At 38.2% G+C, this 20,069-nt stretch overlaps 2 protein-coding genes across 8 annotated transcripts in view; both read right to left on the bottom strand.

Annotated features, from left to right (window-relative positions):
• The window catches only part of LOC107153527 (beta-galactosidase-1-like protein 2), an 85,117-nt gene extending 82,775 nt beyond the window's left edge, over positions 1-2,342 (bottom strand). For all 5 annotated transcript variants that reach the window (XR_007344694.1, XR_001504925.2, XR_007344695.1 and 2 more), the window contains exon 1: positions 2,222-2,342. The gene's annotated coding sequence lies outside the window, so the exon portion shown is untranslated. The remainder of the gene's footprint in view (positions 1-2,221) is intronic.
• A 1,162-nt stretch (positions 2,343-3,504) lies between these two features.
• The window catches only part of Acad8 (acyl-CoA dehydrogenase family member 8), a 32,559-nt gene continuing 15,994 nt past the window's right edge, over positions 3,505-20,069 (bottom strand). For 2 of the 3 annotated variants that reach the window (XM_048796234.1, XM_048796233.1), the window contains exons 2-11: positions 16,025-16,125; positions 15,417-15,586; positions 14,688-14,797; positions 14,193-14,269; positions 13,716-13,853; positions 9,658-9,793; positions 9,132-9,229; positions 8,620-8,772; positions 8,170-8,272; positions 5,593-6,406 (exon numbers count right to left, since the gene is read on the bottom strand). In XM_048796234.1, the coding sequence (XP_048652191.1) occupies positions 6,354-6,406; positions 8,170-8,272; positions 8,620-8,772; positions 9,132-9,229; positions 9,658-9,793; positions 13,716-13,853; positions 14,193-14,269; positions 14,688-14,797; positions 15,417-15,586; positions 16,025-16,120 (1,134 nt within the window). In that variant the 5' untranslated portion in view covers positions 16,121-16,125 and the 3' untranslated portion in view covers positions 5,593-6,353. Of the gene's footprint in view, positions 4,265-5,592; positions 6,407-8,169; positions 8,273-8,619; positions 8,773-9,131; positions 9,230-9,657; positions 9,794-13,715; positions 13,854-14,192; positions 14,270-14,687; positions 14,798-15,416; positions 15,587-16,024; positions 16,126-20,069 lie in introns of those variants that run through there. The other variant, XM_015499070.2, reaches the window with a different exon arrangement.

Genomic DNA, 20,069 nt, shown 5'->3' with positions numbered 1-20,069 from the left:
AGGCTGTCCTGCATTGTTTGTACTCTTTTTCTTCCTTGCTTTTTCATGCTGCTCATGTTATTTCTTGTTCTGTTTGACTACTGAGTTACTGTTTACTCCTATAAATTTATTTGATGCTTGGGAGGAAAGGTATTAGAAGGGAAGGGAAGTAGTCACTAAAGAGAATGAGAGTAAGCAGGTAGAATTCAAGGAAGGGGGAATAAGAAAATTGAAAAGAAATGAAAAGACAAAAGAAAAAATAGAAAAGAAAAAAAATTAAAAAATAATAAAAAAATTAAAATTAAAATTAGAAAAAAATAAAAAAAAATTTAAAAAACAACAAAAAAAGAAGAAAAAACCCAAATTAAAAAAAAATTAATATGTGCAGTCTTAGAGTTTGATTAACTTCTCTTTCAGTAGGTGGAGCTGTGCCCACAGGGCCAAGCTTCTCCTCTCAATACGCGGGAACCAATCACTGTGCAGCAGCTCCTCCTCCCAGACTGGGCGGGTCTCCAATCCTGAGTGCCTAGGGCCTTCTCTTGTGTCTAGTCACTTCCCCACTTTTCCTCAAGCCAGGCCCCGCTCACCAGTGACGCTCACCATTGCCTAGTGATCCTGAGCAAACAGCATTTAGACGGTTTATGACTCCCTATGCCCGCACAGCTGAAGAGGTCAGAGACTTGATCTCTCCGCGCCCACCGCCATGTTCCCAATGTCATTCTAAATGGAGAAAAATTGAAAGCATTTCCTCTAAAAACTGGAACAAGACAGGGATGCCCTCTTTCACCACTTCTATTTAACACAGTTCTTGAAACTCTAGCCATTTATATACAAATAAATGACCATACTACCAAAAAGCACTATACACGTTTAATGCAATTCCAGTCAAAATCCCAATGACAGTCTCAATAGAAAAAAAGCAATCGTGAAATTCATCTGGAAAAATAAGAGACCCAGAATAGTCAAAGCAATCCTTAGCAACAAGAGTGAAGCAGGAAGTATCATAATACCAGACCTTAAAATCACAAGAAATAAAATCAAGAATCAATAAATGGGGGCTGAGGCTGTAGCTCAGTGGTACAGCATTTGCCTCGCACATGTGGGGCACTGGGTTCGAGCCTCAGCGCCATATAAAAAATAATTTAATAAAATAAAGATATTGTGTGTTTATCTACAACTAAAAAATATTTAAATTTTTTTTTTTTAAAAAAGAATCAATAAATGGGATGAATTCAAATTAAAAAGCTTCTTCTCGGCAAAAGAAACAATCAGGGAAGTGAAGAGAGAGCATAACAAATGTGAGTAAATTTTTACCATGCGCACATCAGATAAAGCACTAATCTCAAGAATATATAAAGAACTCTAAAAACTTAACACCAAAAAAAAATAACCCAATCAATAAATAAGCTAATGAACTGAACAGACACTTCTCTGAAGATATACAATCAATCAACAAATATATGAAAAAAAAATTCAACATCTCTAGTAATTAGAGAAATGAAAATCAAAATTATTCTTAAGATTTCATCTTATCCCAGTCAGAATGGCAGTTAATAAGAATGCAAGCAACAGTAAGTGTTGCAAGGATCTGGGGGGAAAGACACACTCTTACTTAAAAACAGCATACTACAATGATGAAGCCACATCAATGTTTATAGCAGCACAATTCACAATAGCTAAACTGTGGAACCAACCTAGATGTCCTTCAATAGATGAATGGATAAAGAAACTGTGGTATATATACACAATGGAATATTACTCAGCATTAAAAGAAAATAAAATCATGGCATTGGAAGGTAAATGGATAGAGATGGAGAATATGCTAAGTAAGACAATACCCCAAAACCAAAGGCTGAATGTTCTCTGGGTAAGTGGATGCTGATCCACAATGGGGAGGGGGTACTTTGTATAGGGCAAAGGGGAGGGAGGGCAAGGGAGAGGGCATAGGAGTAGGAAAGATGGTGGAATGAGACAGTCATCATTACCCTAGGAACATGTATGATGACACAAATGGTCATCACAACCAAAGAAATGAAAAATTGTGCTCCATTTGTGTTCTATGAATCGGAATGCATTCTGCTATCATGTATAACTAATTAGAACAAATAAATTAATTAATTTAAAAAAAAGAAGTTTGGTACAGTCCCAATCAGGCTAACAAAGTTTTAAGGGCCCTATCTTCTCACCACAAAGGGGGTTATAGTGACAAATTGTTCTCCATTCTAAGGTTTTACAGGCTTACTTTTTTCCTTCTCATCCACTCCTTGTTACAGGTCACCTGGCACCTGGGGTTTCATCTTCAGTTGGAAAAACTGGTCCAGTCGAATCTTCCATTTGACTATTGCCTCTCTGGAACCTTTCTCCTGAGGTAGGAATTTAGGGTAAAGAGAGAGATACTGAGTCTTAAAGGAAACACCTATGAGCCATTGATATGCAGAAAGCACTAAGGAATAATGTAATTTCTGACCTGTATGTTCTTGGCCCATGCCCATGTAAAAGGAAATGCACAGGTGCAGGGAAGACTAGCACAAAATTATGTAACTCCACCTTAGTCCACCTCTACTCCAGTCCCTAGCATAGCCTGATTATATATATAAAATACCACACCAATGGGTTTCTGTTTCTCCCTCTGGAGATAGCCCACATTCTTCCTTAAATACTATTCATTGCTTTACCCCAAAGGCAACTCTCTTGAGATTCCCCCATTTCCCCTGGAATGTATCTACTCTCCTAAATAATCTTCTTTCTGTGCCTTTGACTGGCACATATTGAAGTTCTTTGTCATCAATTATGCCAAAAAACCCCACTAGACCTGAGTCAAATTCCCCCTCCCCTCTGGAAACTCCTCAGACACTTTCCGACATCTTCAGAGAAACCTTTTCTCCCATGACACTCTTTTCTTTTCAATGGGGCTAACCTGGGATTGGGGAAGTGGTACTGTAGAGACATATAGAGTTGGTCACTGAATAAGTCAATCACTTGCCTTCACTGGCATGGTGCAGTGGCATTTTGCTGTTCCTAGTACTCAGGAATAATGAGTCTTCCTGAGTACCAATGACAAAACAAATTTAGATGATAAGGTATGTGGAGATGTTCAGACACAGAAAAGATGGAAAATAGGGATTTCACTGCGGAGGTAATGAAACTTCAGTTTCTGTGTTCTATGAATCAGAATGCATTCTGCTATCATGTATAACTAATTAGAACAAATAAATAGATGTAATGTATTTAATTGTATTTAATGTAGATGGCCCCTTTTAAAAACCTTAATGTTTCACGTTTGTACTTGTAAAATTGGCAAAAAGGAAATGTAATTTTACCATTTACCTGGAATAAAAGCAGATGAATCATAATTTTCAATATTTTAAGGGTTCCTGAAAAAGAAGCTTAAAAGTTCAGTCTTCTGCCTGTGGTAAATCTGAATTTTAGAAATGTTGACTAACATTTATTGACAATGTTTTGTGTACCATACTCTGTTCTGAACTCTGTACATGAATTCTTTCATTTGATTCACCAGCTAGCCTAGGAAGTAGAAACTTTTTTATTACCTTCAATTTACATAGGAGGAAATAAACTAAAGAGAGGGCTATTAAGTCACAGTTAATGGCAAATGCAGTCTGAATCCAGAATCATTTCGGCACACACCAGCAACACTGGAAGTTGCTGTTTACAACAGAGCTTACTCAATTCAAGCAATTTAACACAAGTATCTCCTGAGTGCCTACTCTGTGCAGGTTATCCTTGTGAAAATCACGATAAAGAGATAATTCACAGCAAAGCACTTTGGAGCAATCTTTGTATTTTAAATGTAAAAGAATAACCAGTAAATGCATATTTCTAATTTATCAAATCTAAAAGGATGAAAAGAAAAATTTTACAGGAGAGCTAAATATTTTTCTCTTAGGTAAAAAAAAAAAATGTACGTGTGTATGTGTGTGTTGTGTGTGTGTATAAATTGAGGCATTTACATTTCCCCCACAAGTGTAATATTATAATGGGAGATAAATCATTATACTATGATAATTATAATGGGTGAAAAGTCATCAAGGCATCCTTGGAAACCCAATTCAGCCCTAGGCCATCATCATAAGATATAAGATATTTCCTGTCCAGAACATTCTATGCATGTCTTTATTCTTGCCACTACATACTGAAACTGTTTCTTACTTACCAGCCTTCCCAGTCCATAGGTCTGTCCAAACTAAGTTGTACTGATTATCTGCATACATCCTTCATCTTATATACCACCTGATATATAGGTTTTCCTGAAATCTCTGAATAACACCTGAGGGTGACAGAAATATACTTTTACCTCAAGTGCTGGGGATAGAATCTCATTCTTACATGCTAGACAAGTGTTCTATCACTGAGCTACATCCCCAGCCCAAAGATATGTATTTTTAATAATTGTAACTTTGACAAAATCTTAAGGTGAATAGATATTAATAGCAGTTTTTGCTTTGAGTCAGAATAGAAGTCTTTCAGAATTAGAATGCCAGAAGTCTGATTATTATGGATGTTTTCAAGTTCCACAATGGACATTCTACATACTGCTCTATATTTGCTCCCATATATTCTTCCCTTTTATCTTTCAAGTCATATCCAAGCACTGGCTCAAACTCTTATTATATCTTGACTATTTCAACAACTAATGGACTAGGTATGTCTCACACTCTGTCTTTCCCCACTCGTATACATCTGGCATATGCATTCCAGAATAGTATTATGAATGAATTAAACTAATCTTATTCAGTAAAAACTTTCCATTGTTCTCCCTTGCCTACCATATAAAAACTCCACTCTTGGATTTCAGTATTTGTCATCCAGATTCTGTATATTTATATGTATATATATATTGTGTGTGTGCATGTGTGCATATATATATATAATTTTTATTTAAAAAAAATTTTTTTTCCTGTCCTATGCTAAGCCCAAATCACAGTAAGCAAAAGTGTCAACAGCTCCCACACAAACCCTGTACTTTTCTTGTTCTTGGCTCTTTCCTCTCTGAAACTGATTTTTTTTCTTTTTTGTGGTGGGGTGGGGTGGGGAGGGGCACTGAACCCAGGAGTGCTATACCACTGAACTACATTCCCAGATTTATTTTGAGTCAGGTTCATACTAAGTTGCTTAGAGCTCTTTTTAAGTTGCTGTAGCCAGACTTGAACTTGTGATCCTCCTGCTTCAGCCTCTCAAGTTGTTGGAATTACAGGCATGTAGTACCACACCCGGCTCTACCACCACACTAATTTTCTTGATGCATTCAAAAGAGAATATATTTGTTGTAGCAACAGATGCATATTTTGTTTTCTATTACCTTGCATATTTTTTTTCCTACAGAGATGAGGATTTGGAATAATATAATGATCAATATAATAACAGGGTTTCCTAAAAAGTCCTTATCTTTAAATCTACTTTCAAACTTCATAAGCAATAATTAGTTTGCAATTATTAATAATTTAAAAGACAATAATTGGCCTATGATTTTTTGATATTATTCCAAAATGCAGTTAAATATTTAATCAAATACAATAAAAATCTTAAAAATAGTTGTAACGAAAAATAAATAAAACTAGGAAAAAACCCAACATTAGTACAATTGGAGACAGTACAGAAAGGAATAAATTTTATTGATCAATGTAAGGATTAAAAATATTTAAAAAGAGAAGCAGTTCCAAAAAAAGGAAATGAAACTCAGAAAAAAATATACTCAAAGTTCTTCTCAGGAAGTGTTACAGAAATTCTGAATACTATTCTTAGATGATAGATAAAAGAAAAAGAAAAACCAAATATTCAAAATTCCAAATAATCTCAGCCCTTGATATTCAGGGCATCCAGAAGAAGAGACACACCCTAAATCATAGCCTAGGAATAGCTTCTCAAATATTCACTTTACCATGATTACATTCAGATGAGTGCTATCCAAGAGCTATGGTACACAAAAGTAAAGACAGGAGGGAATTTTCTCTCTCTTTCCTTCCCCACACCTTTGCCCTATAGTCTGGAAAAGCCTCAGTGGATCTACCCAGGCCCCTAGTAAAAGGATCCAGTGAACCAGCAAATTGCAGACAAATCAAGATAATGCAGATCTAGAACAAGACTTTGGTTCAGAATATTCACTGGTTATCTTTCTGGCATTAGGAAAATAAGGTGGCAGGTCTTCTTGTGATATTTCTCATCAGACCAGCTCTTCCAGTTCTACTGAGGACCCTGCTCCAGTCTAAGAGCCAACACTGCTATCAACACATATGCAAGAGCTCAACATTTCAATCTAATCCACAATTCATCTAGCACCAAAGAGCCCACAATGGAAACACTCTACACTGATTGCAGTTGCACACTGACCCCCCATGCCAGAATATCAAGTGTGGGTGCTATTCCTGAAGGAGGTTTCGAGAGATCAGCATCCTCATCACTTCATTGCTACCTGCAAGACAAGAGAATAAAGGAAGGATTTAGTAGCAAGCAGAGTAGTGGTGGACTTAAATTAGAATCATTTCTATCCCTAGGAGGGATGAGGTTATCATTAATTTCTCTCCAAAATTCAAAGAAATGACAAAAAATGAGAAATAATATTTACTTTTCAAAATACCTCTTCTGATGATAAAAATGCTTGTATCAAATTTCAAAAGGTAGAATAAAAATAGTATTCTAATTTTTAAAAAGTACCTATGAAAGCATATGAAAAGTTCATAAAAAGATATACCAAAACACTAACTCTAGATGTAGAAATACAAGTGATCTTTTCCGTTTTCTTTTCACATATCTTATAAATTTTCAACAATAAACACACACTTCTTTAGTAATCAGAAAAAGGAGCTTTAAAAGGAAACATTTTCCCTGAAAGGAGGGGATCAATTGTTTGCTTCACTTTTAGCAGTGGCCTTTAATGCAAAGAGAAATAAAAATTCTCTTGAGTAATGAATATATACAATCTCAAAGTGAAATCTAAAATTTTGGATTTAGTCAATAATTCATGGCAAAAGTGATAAAGTAAACTGTGCTCTAATTTTTCTATAAGTAGATGACCTGATATAAATGTTACTTGTTTTTCCCCACTTAAAATAGCAGGATTAAAAGACAGAATGAAAGTAAATTTTTGCATACTCATAAAACTCTAGTGAATATAATTTTAGAACTAGGGACTGTGTTCAGTAAGCATATGCTAGAGATAGGTGGGTAGTAAAAAGTGGCAGGCTAACCTTTAGAATCCTATAGTTTAGACATAACATCAGAGCAGTAGGGTTCAGTGTAGTTTCCTCAATAGGAACAGCAGCCACATTTGAAAACTTGTTAGAAATGTCAATTTTAGGCCCAAGCTAAACCCACTAGAGCAGACACTCTGGGGTTAGAGCCCAGCAACCTGTTTTTAAAAAGTCCTCCAGAGGATCTGGTGCCTGCTCAGGTTTGTGAAAGATGCTCTGAAAGAATCAAGGGTGCTAGTGCTCATAGGCTTCTCCTAGGTCATAATTAAAGCAACTCCCACACTGTTTTGCTGAAAGTCACTTATAGAGCCTCATCTACTTTTCCTACAGTATGACAGCCCCAGTTACCTAGCTGCAATAAGAGCCCTGTCGCTTTAGGACTTATACAGCAGTTGTAGAGTGGAGAAAACCATGCTCTAAGCCTGACTCCACCAGCTTACATGTTCTCCAGACAGAAAGTCTGTGGCTACCAAGAAGATACCCATATACTGACAATTTATTTTAATGAAAAATTCACTGCCAAATTTGATACACACATCTTTCAGAGATCATGTGACATTCAATTTGTAGAGTTGCTGGTGATCACACCGGTTCACATATGCTTGTAAATTATTGTACAGAGTTCTGGGATCCGTGAGGACCACATCCTTTATAATAGTAAAGAGGAGCCACTGATATAGTTTTCAATGGGATTTCTCATATGCTATCTCAGTTTGAACCTTCTCTCAAATCTACAAAGAAAAAAAGGGAAGCGGAGTGATCTGACGTCTTACCCATGGAGACAAAACATCTGCTGTCTCCCAGGCTAGTGCCCTTTCTAATGCACAAACAAGTCACTTCCAAAGCAGGATTGAGGAAAGGAAGGAAGAAGAAATCCAAAAGACAAGGCCTGATGGGAACCTGAGAACTAGTCAGTATAAAGTCTAGAAAGTACTGATCCTATTACAATTCTGAAAGGAAGAGAATAACCTTCTGCAATTTTTACCTTCTAGGATTTGGTGAACCCTGGAGTCCCGCATATACTGCTGAACAGCATAATCCTTCAAGTAGCCGTAGCCTCCATGCATCTGTAAAGCTTGGTTGCAGATCTGCAGGGACCAGAACCAGCTGTCTTTGATTCCAGGAAGACTGAAGAATAGTTGGCTTCCCTACCCACCCTAGTCCCCAATATGGCAGCCTGCAGTAAACTCATAAAAGGAAGAACAACCCACAGCTAACCACCCATACCCAAAAAGGGGCTCTGTAGAGACAGAGACAACAAGGAAATCCACATATTGAATTTGTCAGTTCTCAACAATCAAAACTCGCAAAACTCTTTGACTTTTTCATTTATTTATCACGTGTGGGGAAGAAACTGCCCACAACATTCAACATTCCTGTGCCTAGTAAGTACTCCCTGTTCCATCCCAAGAGGGCCAGATGGCCTTTCACTTACTGCAAAGCATTCATCTGTTGCAAAGAACTTGGCCATGGAGCAGAGAGCCACTGCATCTTCCAGCCCCTCCTCCAGAGCAACTGCGGCAGTACGGACAAGCAGCCGCGAGGCAACCAGCCTTGTTGCCATATTTGCTAACTGGAATTGCAGAAACTATAGCAATAGCAAAGAAGAGAACCAGACAAGATAGAGGAGCTTAGATGGGCACCTGATCTGTGACCCTTGATAAGACATCTCTAATTAGGTGCCTTTTCTAAATAATTAGATGTTTCAAAGTCTCCTACCTCCTCTATGAAAACTTACTGTTTTACAAGGTCTGTGTCTACTTTTGCTTGCCCTGCATTTTGGTACTACTGTCTCCTAAACAGGATCCTTGGTAACAAAAATGCCAAGTTCTGGTTAAGATAGTTTCTGGCTCCATGAGGTAATCATGGCCTCCCTCTCCTACAGAATGTGGGCCCTAGAATGGTTCAAAAGAGTGGAAGGAAATGCAAAATCACCTGGGACCTTACCTGGCTATTGGCCAGAGGTGCTCCAAACTGCTTCCGGACTTTCAGGTGATCTCGAGTGAGGATGACTGAAGCATGAGCAGCCCCCAGAGAGCAGGAAGCTGGAGGAAGTAGTGAGAAAGTTCCAACTGAGCCTAAGTACAATGCTGCTGGCCCAGGTCTTCTCCCTGCTCCACATTTTCTTCTCCTTGCCTTCAGAAATACCAAGGTACCACAAGAAATCAAACATGCTCAGAAGTATGTAGGCAAGGCAAACTTTACTTCTGCCAGAAGGGCATGTTATCCAGCCTGGCTAGCAAGCATACCTGGGCTGGCAATCCACTTGCTTTTATCCCTAATGCAGTGCTCCCTCTTGCCCTCATAAGAAGAGCTTAGGGTCACGATCTACTTGATTGGCTAATTTTAAAATTGGGGTAGACAAAGGGAAGGGCTAGAGTTAAAATGGCTTTGATTGGATCATTCATCCCCAATAAGGCTAAATACTATATTCTGAAAATGGACCACCAAACTTTCTATTTCTCACTCTCACCAATGTTGATCCGTCCTCCGTTCAGTCCTTTCATGGCCATAAGGAAGCCCTGCCCCTCATTCCCAATTCTGTTGGCCACAGGGACAGCACAGTCTTCGAAAATCACGGCACGAGTTGGCTGGGAGTTCCATCCCACCTGGCAAAAATCAAGGACTAGGTGGCTGCCCAACAATCCACCACACAGGGTGGGCCTCCCTGTAGACAGAAGCCTGCGAAGCATGGGGTCCAGCACCCTGAGACTTAGACCATGAGAATGTAAAATGAGGAAAAAGAAAAAGTTCAGATTTAAAGGCCTGACAACACTCAAAAAGATGCTTATTTCAGCAAAACATTTTTTTAACATATTAAAAAGAATCAACTTTTTAATGTCTACCCTACTACACTACCATATCCACAAACACTCTCATAACTTCTCGTAGGATCAGGACAGGATTTGTCCTCAGTTTTGGTGTCTCCATGAATATGCTCTTTTATAAAAACAGACTACGTTTATTTGGACAAGTTTATTTTACTTTTAAAGACCTTAATAACAGTCATATTTCTTTTAGAAGTTTAGTGTTCCTAAAAGATGCTAAAATTAGAGGGAAGAATACCATGCACTGTATTGGCAACCCCTGGTCTAGCATTTAGCTGCAGAGAAATCATGTAATGTCCTGGCATCAGCTCGTGAGAGCCTGGACTTTTTTCTTAACCTAGCATTCTGTGATATCACAGTGGTGGCTTAACACCAGTCACGATGAAGTATTTATATCACAGGAATCAGCAAAAACTACAAATATGAATTGCCTTTTGTTTTTCCCAGAGAGTTGGTTTACTAGGGTATCACTGGATATGTGAGTCATAAGCCCAGAGCAAATTTTGAATACTTGTCCATGTCATGCAACTACTAAGTTTCATTTTTCATCTTTTGGACAAATTACTTGATTTTTCCATGGAAAATATAGAAGTTGGACTAGAAAGTCAACAGAACCTCTTTCTTCAAACCAAATCTCATTCGGATATTTCACATATAAATAAGACCCTTGGGCTGTGGTTGTGGCTCAGAGGTAGAGCACTTGCCTAGCATGCGTGAGGCACTGGGTTCAATCCTCAGCACCACATAAAAATAAAATGAAGATATTGTGTCTACCTAAAACTAAAGCAAATAAATATTAAAAATAAATAAATAAATAAATAAGGCCCTCACTACTCAATCTCCTTCATCTCCTCAACTAGGTACTCCAAGACTTCAACTCTGAGGCTTAATGAGGCAGATTATGAAAACCATATGCCATATAAAATACCCAGGTTCCTTTCTGTCTCTGAAAACACCATTGGTTTTATCTCATTTCCTTATTTAAAAACATTCAGCTCTCTTTAGTTGATAAGATAAACATTTTACATTAGATTGTTGGTCATTTTCCTAAGCCTTATGAAGGTCTTCTAATATTTGGGGCTATCCTCTTCTTATCTCTACTTCAACAGCTGGCCTGTATCTGTGCTTTTGGGTTTTCATAATTCATCTCCTTCTACTGGGACTTCTCTTTATTCCCAACAACCATCAAAGCTTAGCTTAAAGGAAGGTTTCTGAGGCTTCCTAGTCACCCAAATCATCACTAAGCTTGCTTTCTTTAAGCTCCTTTGAAACCTTCTAATACTGACTGAAATGTACTTTATCTCCTTGAACAGAATAGAAATACCTAAAGGAAATAACCTAACAAAAAGGTTAATGGTAACCACCTATATAATCCTAGCTGCTTGGGCTGAGGCAAAAGGATTACAAATTCAAGGTCAGTCTTGGCAACTGACCATGTCTCAAAATAAAAAAATAAAAAGGGCTGAGGATGTAGCTCAGTGATAAAACACCTCTGGGTTCAATTCCCAGTAACAGAGGAAAAAAAAAAAAAGAATGTAACAGAAAGTTCTGACCTAAGAATATCTAATTACTAAAGAACCCATAAAATAGCTGCTACCTCTTAACTCCTTACAGTGAAAAGATCTACCTTCTTCTCCGATGCATACAGCAATCCTCTTCTAATCCTATCAGTCCCAGGAAAGTAGCAGCTAGTGAGGACAGATAATTCCACTCTACATTTTGGAGAACCCTGAATACGTGGACCATTAGTTACTACCACAGACCAATCCTACTCAAACTTGACTCCTCTTGTGTATATTATCTTATTACCCTCTTACAAAAATTCTCTCATCCACTCCTCCACGATAAAACTACATAAGACCTTAAAATAATTAAGTCTAAGATAAAGCTAATCTTTATTGCTCTTTCATCAAATTAATGCAAAACTGGAAGTTCAAAACTATCAGCAATACAGTGTGTTAAATATGCTAAGTGAAATCATATTTTTGTAGGAAAGATTAACAAGAAGCAAAGAAAGAGAAAGGCCTGTTGCTTAGGCCACCGAAACAGCTCAAAGAACAATGGGGAGCTGAATACCTTCTTATCCTGGCCCACCATACTTTGATTACATCTCCAACTTCATCTGCATCATCCTTTTCATACTCACTACACTCCGGCCTTACCAATTTTTTCTTTTTTGTTCCTTCAAGTAGGCTAATCTTATTCCTAACTCAAGCCCTTTGTATCTGCTATTGCCGCTGCCCAGAATTCTTCTCAGAGATGGTCCTTCTAATACTTAAGATCTCATCTTTAATGTTATGGCCTCAAAGAGTCTGTCCCTGTGTAATAAAGCTCTTCCTCGATTAGGGTGGGGTCACTCTGTTGTATTTCCTTCAAAATGTTTAGCACTAAATTAGGAAAGTACCTCATTTGTGTGATTGGTACTTACTTAAATGTAAATTTCACAGGGCAAAACATGTCTGTCTTGCTTACTGAGGTACTCCTCCTATTAGTTAGAAGAAGACACACAATGGGTACACACGAGTTGTCTAATGAAAGAAGTCCTTTTTAATTTCCTATTTATACTTAAAAATATATAATGCAAAACTAATTAAAAAAACGATAAAAAATATGTATGCTTAAAGGTGACCAGCACATAAATGAAGGGGTAATAAGATACACTCTTTGCTTATTGAACTTCTCTGTAAATTTTTTCAAAGTACTAAACTTGTTAGTTTGGTGTTCTGCCAACATACAGCACAAATATTGCATGGATACTACTAATCATCACTATCTTTATAAGCACAAATATCTGAATCAGTATAACTTGATTATGTAGAACTATATCAGACTATATAAAACAGACATTTCTAGGACTGAGAAATTCTATAGCTACATAACTTATATACCATATATATAATGTAAAGAGTTTATATAGAAATAGGTTTTATAATAGGTATCTAGCCAATGCCTGTTATGCTACAAAAGGCAGGGGGTTAATGCTCATAACTTTTGACAGTTATAAAGGGTCAAGAAAGGATCCTGCAGGAAAATATGGAAACCCTAGAAGAAGTGAGAGAGAAGTATATTCAGGGACCATTTCATTAACTAACATCTCCCCAAAAATCCTAACAAAAATAGTACCAACTGGAGTTAGAGAAGCTGTTTTTGACAACCTAGGCTAAAAAATTTGAATAGATCTCACCTTTAGAGTTGTCTTATCACAAGACCTCTGTTCATCGCCTGGCTATGAAGTTTCTTAATCCTAGGAGTACCTTATTTTTCAAAGTACCTATGGAAACATTGTCCTTAGAATACCCAAAATCTCTTCAATGAGTTTCACTTTATTTAAATAAGAAAAGTGGCCCATATGCTTTTCATTTCTAAGATTTTTATTCAACATTAGATCCTCAACAAACAGCAGCAAAAGATAAGAGCTGGATAAGAAATATAAGCCAAAAGCACAGGCAGGAGAGGTGATGGGATGTTAATAGGCTAGCTTGTAACTAATTGACAAATGTCACTTTCACCAGAAACTTAAATGTTTTTTTTTTAAAATGCCCTATTCTATTTTATATGCCCCTGTCAAAATTCTAATAGAAGCAACTGCTTCAAAGGCAAGTTACCAAGTAGGTGAATCTATTTCATAAAATAAGGCAGAGGTTCATCTGGCAGGTGATGGAGCCTCATAATTTGAATTGCTTCCTGTCCAATAACCACGCACCTTTTTCTCCTTCTTGCCAAAGCTGAGGCCAGGGGTCCCTTTCTCAACAACCATGCATGAGATGCCCTTTGGGCCTGATCCTCCAGTTCGGCACATGACTATGTAGATGTCAGATTCACCACCTCCACTGATGAAGGCCTGTGGGATTGGAGAAGGGGGAGAATTGGGATCAGGGGATACAAGAGTTCTGAATCTAACATCCGGGAAACAACGTGAGTCCTCCCAAAAATAGAACACACAGGTATGGCACAGAGACTGAGGAGGGATTTAGTTGAAAAGAATATGAAAAGGAGAAAGAAAAAGGAATGAAATCATCTGGAATTTGACAGGAAGCAGCAAACAGTGAAGGTGAAGAAAGAGAAATGTGTCAAAGTTTATCTATCCAACATGTAAAAATGCATGGGAACATTAACTCATAGACTCAGGAACTAGAGGATATCAGGAGCAAGTTGCTGTAGGAGGACAGCATGCTGGTACCTTGGAGCCATTGAGGATGTAATGATCTCCTTGTCGTTTAGCTGAAGTCAAGAGGGATGCAGCATCACTTCCACTTCCTAGGCAAGATCAAAAGGGGATGATAAAGTCTGTGAATTCAAGGGGCCCAGCATGGTTCCATATCCTGGTAAACCATCCTGAGAGAGAAACAGCTCAGCACGCACTACTTTAAAGTTCAGATGGCCAAAGGAATTTTCTGTTCTTGGTGAAAACTGCTTCCACCAAGCAGACTACTTCACCTCTCCCAACACTCTAGCTTGCAGTTAACCTTTTGCAAGAAGGTTCTGGTCTGCAGCAGGAGGGAATCTGACCTAAAGGCCACTAGGTCCTGTGACTTCAGGTTACAGGCTCTTATTATTCCATGGCCAAACTGCTTTGTAAACAGTGGTTATGTATGTCAATGGGAAAGGAATGTTCAGCGACTACATGAGTCGTATCGCTCCCAGTTAGTTCTCGCTTGTGGGATGGCAAACTCACCTGGTTCAGTGAGGCAGTAGGAAGCAAATTTCTCCATGGTACAGAGCGGTGGGCAAAATCTGTGCCTCTGTTCATCACTTCCAAAGCTATCAATCATCCAGGCACACATGCTGAGTGATATATAAGAAAAGACATTGATGGAAATAAAGACAGAAAAGAAAAGGAAATGGAGTAGGGAGAACAAAGAGCAACGAAACAGAGTTAAGCAGAAGAAAGATGGGAAACGAAAAGTCATAACTGAGAAGAATCAAATTTAAAACTAAAGGACTAGATTTAAACATATTCTTGGAATATGTACTACTCAAAGATAACCAGGGACAAGATATTTCTCACCTGGATGTGGACACTACATCTAATTAAGTTAAATAAGCCTCTAAAAATCAATCCCATGTACTTCCTATAAAATAATACAGATGAAACTTCAAATTCCTGGAAGTTTCATCTGTAGATTGAAGAAAAGGGTGATAGGACTTGACCACTCTACTGGAGAAGTCTGCTGGTACCAACTTAAACTAGGATTGGAGGGGGCTGGAAGACCTGATACTCTGAGCAATGAAAAAGATAACAGAATCAAGTCCAACAGGAAGTAACAGACCTAGTGTGAACTACTAACAATCTAGTTCCTTAAGAGCAATCCACCTACATGATCAATCTTTTCCTTATAAATTTGAAATTCCCCAGTCAATTCACATGAATACCTCACTTTGCTTTCCCAGATTGGGCACTCACTTGTGGATGCTTATGTAGGCTGTGGTGCTGGTGCAGCCTGTAGCCAAGGCTTCAAAGATGACAGAGGTATCAAGCCTTGACAGTCCAGACCCACCGACGTCTGTGCGGACATAGACCCCCCCAAAGCCTAGCTGGGCTGCCTTCCGCATCACACCCACAGGGAACACCTCCTACATACAGAAAAAGAGAGCAGGGTCATCAGTAACTGATTCAGAGATGGACTCTCCTTTAGAGGGTATTATGATGAGGTGATCAGGATGTTTGCATTTGGGAGAGTATAGGGCTTCTTTTAATATGTGTCTGTCATCCTACAATAGTATAGGTTAATGTGTGTCCTCTAAGAATTGTTTTCTTAGGATTAACAAGTTTTCCTTTTTAATTATCTATAGAACTGCCTTAGTTTTAAGTATTTGTTCAATAAGAAAGGAAAAAAAGGTATCTACAAAATGATCAGATACCGTCTGTGAAAGAAATCACCTATTACCAATCCTCTTACTTGCACTAAAAGCTGGTAACAGACACTGAGCATTTAGGATTATAAGGAGCTGAAGTTAAAGGTTGCTAATGTGGCACATGTTGAAACATCTAGTCATAAGGAAAACTCCTACCTTCTGGTCCCACTCTGCCATATTTGGAGCCATCTCCCGGGCAGCAAAGTCAAAGGCCACTTTCTGAAATTCTTTCTGTTCCTCATTTAGTCCCATGGAAGCTGTGGGCAGAATTGCACATATTCAATTCTAGGACAGGAGTCAGAGAATAGAATCAACAATAAGAAGCACTATGAGGCCGAAAACAGTAAACTTTTTGTAGCAATTTCCATACATAGTAGAGCCTTCAACAGCAAGATAATCATATCATTCATCACTAATCCGTTTCCCTGTTGACTCAGATCAACCTAAGACAGTATATAATAGCTTTCCAGACATCTTTTACCTTAGTCACTCAGTTAAATACATTTGCAGACCTAAAAGAGCTGGAAGCCACAGTGAAAGAAATAGGATAGAAATAGGATGCAAACAATGTCAGAGTGGGAAAAAATTATGAATAAAGACACTGACTGAGCACACATCACCATTTTCTTCCTCCTTTACTCCAAATGGATCAGCTGACTTTATTTACCTACTACCTACCTACCTGTAAAAAATCTTCTTTATTTCTTCCTCATAAATCCACTGAAAGAAATGAAGAACTGGGTGCAGTGGCACACAACTGAAATCCCAGTGGACTTGGGAAGCTAAGGCAGGAGTATTGCAAATTCCAGGCCAGTCTCAATAAGTTTGAGGCCAACTTGGTCAACTTAGTAAGACCATCTCAAAATAGAAATTAAAAAGAGCTAGGGATGTAGCTCAGTGGTAAAGTAACCCTGAGTTCAATTCCCAGAACTTTACACCACTGCCCCCCACCCCCCACCCCCAGAAATAAAATAAAAGGAAAAAAATAAGGGTTTGGGGGTGTAGCCCAGTGGTAGAGTACTTGCCTAGCATGCATGAGACCCCAGATTTGATCCCCAGCATGCTGGGGGGTGGGGGAGGGAATGGTGTACACTTAAAAAAAAATTGGGGCTGGTGTTGTGGCTCAGTGGTAAAGCACTTGCCTAGCATGTCTGAGGCACTGAGTTCGATTCTCAGAACTGCATAAAAGTAAATAAAATTCCATTAACAACTAAAAAATAGTTTTAAAATGTTTATTGAGCATCTACTATCTAACAGTTTCAATGTTACAAAAATAAATATGGTTCATGGTTCAGTCACAAAATGGATAACATAATTAATGATAATGGAAACATTGTATAAAAAGAAGTACTACAGAATTTTAATTCTGGGCCAGGCACAACAGCACACAATGTAACCCCAGCAACTAAGGAGGCTGAAATAGGAGGATTGCAAGTTAGATGCCAGCCCTGGCAACTTAGACTGTTTCAAAACAAAACAATAAAGGGCTGAGGATATAGCTCAGTGGTTAAAGTGCCTCTGAGTTCAATCCCCAGTACAATAAGAAAAAAGAATTTTAATCTTAGCAAGAGTTCAATAAATATTAAGAAAACTTCATCTTCTTCTTTGACAGAGTAAATGGTTACTTCCTAAGATAAATAGTTCAAGCAACCAAAGGTTAAAGAAATAGATTTGAATTGTTTTCTAAGTAAACAATAGGGAAGAGTTTTAAATCATGTACGTAAGTAAACACAATACAATAACACATTCTTTTTAGATAAACAACAAATAGTCAATTTTAGAAAAGGAAATGATCAATAAAAAGAGAGCACAACTTCGAGAAAAAAAAAGAGAAAATCAAGTTAAAAATTAAATAACATGGGTTGGAGTTGTGGCTCAGTGGTAGAGTGCTTGCCTCGAATATGTGAGACACTGGGTTCGATTCTCAGCACTGCATATAAATAAAAAATAAAGGTCCATTGACAAGACAAGTAAAATGAATAAATAAAATTTTTTAAAAAAATTAAATTACATACAGGAAAATATAGTGACGAAGTAAAAACAGATATATATGTGTGATATATATATATATATTATATATCTCCAGAAAAAAATACACTATAAAAACAAACAAAAGTCCTCATGAACTTTGCGAGAGTTACTGGGTAGAGTTTAAGGTATCAGCGCACGCAATGCACACATACACATAAATGGTAAAGCTACACAGAAAAACAGACCAAATGAGATAAGGAAAGGCTTTATAGTATAGCAACTCAGGGTAAGCAAAAGGTAAAACCCCCACAAATTTTTAAATAATGACAGGGATCTATAGTAGTTACCCTACTATAAAATGAGTGATTGAATTAGATATTAAGCAAATTTCCTCACCTAAGATATGAAGAAATAATATTCAATAACTAAATAAACTTTACTTTTAACATTAAAATATGCAATAAACAATCAGATATATGTATTAACATTAAAATATGCAATAAAATAATCAAATGCAGTTAGCTGCATTTTAAAATTTATTTTTATTTTAATTTTTTGTGCAGTGCTGGGAAGCCAACTCACTCAGGGCCTTGAGTAGCTAGGCAAGCACTCTACTACTGGTCTATATCCCTAGGCTGTTAATTAGCTTGATGTACAAATATACAACTAGATGATTTCACTTGACTAATTTAAAGATAATAATTTCTTTTAAAAAGGTGAAAAAGGCCTGGGGATGTAAATCAGTGGTAGAATGCTTGCATAGAAAGAGAGAGTACCTTGAGTTTGATCTCCAGTATCCTCCCCCCAAACACACACACAAAGTGAAAGAGTACCTTTAATGGCTGAAGTTTGCTGCTGGAAATACTCACATTTAGCTTATTGTTGTAAGACTAATTTCTTATTTGCTTTGTTATCAACCAGGGTGACCTTGTTTACCAAATTTAAGTGCTAGAAAAGGGCAGCACCTCTTGAAGGAGTTTTAAGACTTAAAAAGAGAACAGTATTTTATATGTTGTGTACCTTAGTGACAAATTTGTAGCTCTTTTGTCAATTAAGGAATTCGTTTGATAAAGAAACTTATCACTTATTTAAATTAGTAAATTATGTATTTTATTTATTTATTTTTTGAGAGAGAGAGAGAGAGAGAGAGAGAGAGAGAGAGAATTTTTTAATATTTATTTTTTTTAGTTTTTGGCGGAGACAACATCCCTTTTTTGTATGTGGGGCTGAGGATCGAACCCAGGCAGCACGCATGCCAGGCGAGCGCGCTACCGCCTGAGCCACATCCCAGCCCAAGTAAATTATTTAAAGAGTTTAAAGAGAACCAAAAAAAAAAAAAAAAAAAAAAAGTTAGATTGACAGAGAAGTGTCATAAATTGGTTGGGTATCCCTTACTTGACAGAGAAGTTACAATTGGGTATCACTTACTTGGGTGGCAATCATTCATCATATTTGGTTTATTCACCTGGTGCCTGAAGACATTCAAGATCTGTAATCCCTGTTAGAGATTACCAATTGCAATAACAGTCATTGTTCCTGTTTCAACAGGTATTAAGTTTTGAAATCTACACAGGATGTATTTTATTTATCCATCGTGACAAGTACCCAGCTCTACATTCCCACTGCCTTTAGAACCTCTCAATGGTGATTTTGATGAAACAAACAAAAAAGCCACAAGTTCCTTTACTTCTCTAAGCACACAGAGTGACCTACAAAGTCTGGGGTGACAGGATGTAGACAGTGTGGGGGGCTGGTCCCAAAAAGACAGGAGGGAGCGGAGAGTGGTCTCTTTGGTCCTGGAATTATGGGACGCAGCAGAGACCTGATCAAGGTGAGGAAAGGGAATGGGAACCCGGCTGAGGGTGACCTGACAGGGTCCGGGGTCACGGGACAGGGCGGGAATGGATCTGGGCGTAACACAACTGAGGACGAGACAGGAGCTCAAGGGACCGAGTTGAGGTGGCGAGGTGGAGCTGGGAGTGGGTCCGGGAGTGACAGGACAAAGCGGGGAGCAGGTCCCGGGATAATAGACCTTGCGGAGGGCAGGTCCGAGAGTCACAGGATGGATTCGCGAGCCGGGGGCGGGCCCAGGAATTACAAGAGGAATCGGGGAGCAAGTTCTGGGCGACTAAATAGTCCGTTAAGCGGGTCCTTGAGCGACGGGACGGAGCGGGGAGAAGGTGCAAGAGTCATAGAACAAAGCGGGGAGCGCGTCTGGGTCACGGGACCG

Source organism: Marmota marmota, unplaced genomic scaffold (assembly GCF_001458135.2).
Source record: "Marmota marmota marmota unplaced genomic scaffold, marMar, whole genome shotgun sequence".
Taxonomy (NCBI): domain Eukaryota; kingdom Metazoa; phylum Chordata; class Mammalia; order Rodentia; family Sciuridae; genus Marmota; species Marmota marmota.
The sequence above is the reverse complement of the archived record's forward strand: the minus strand, read 5'-3'. Positions and strand labels throughout refer to the sequence as shown.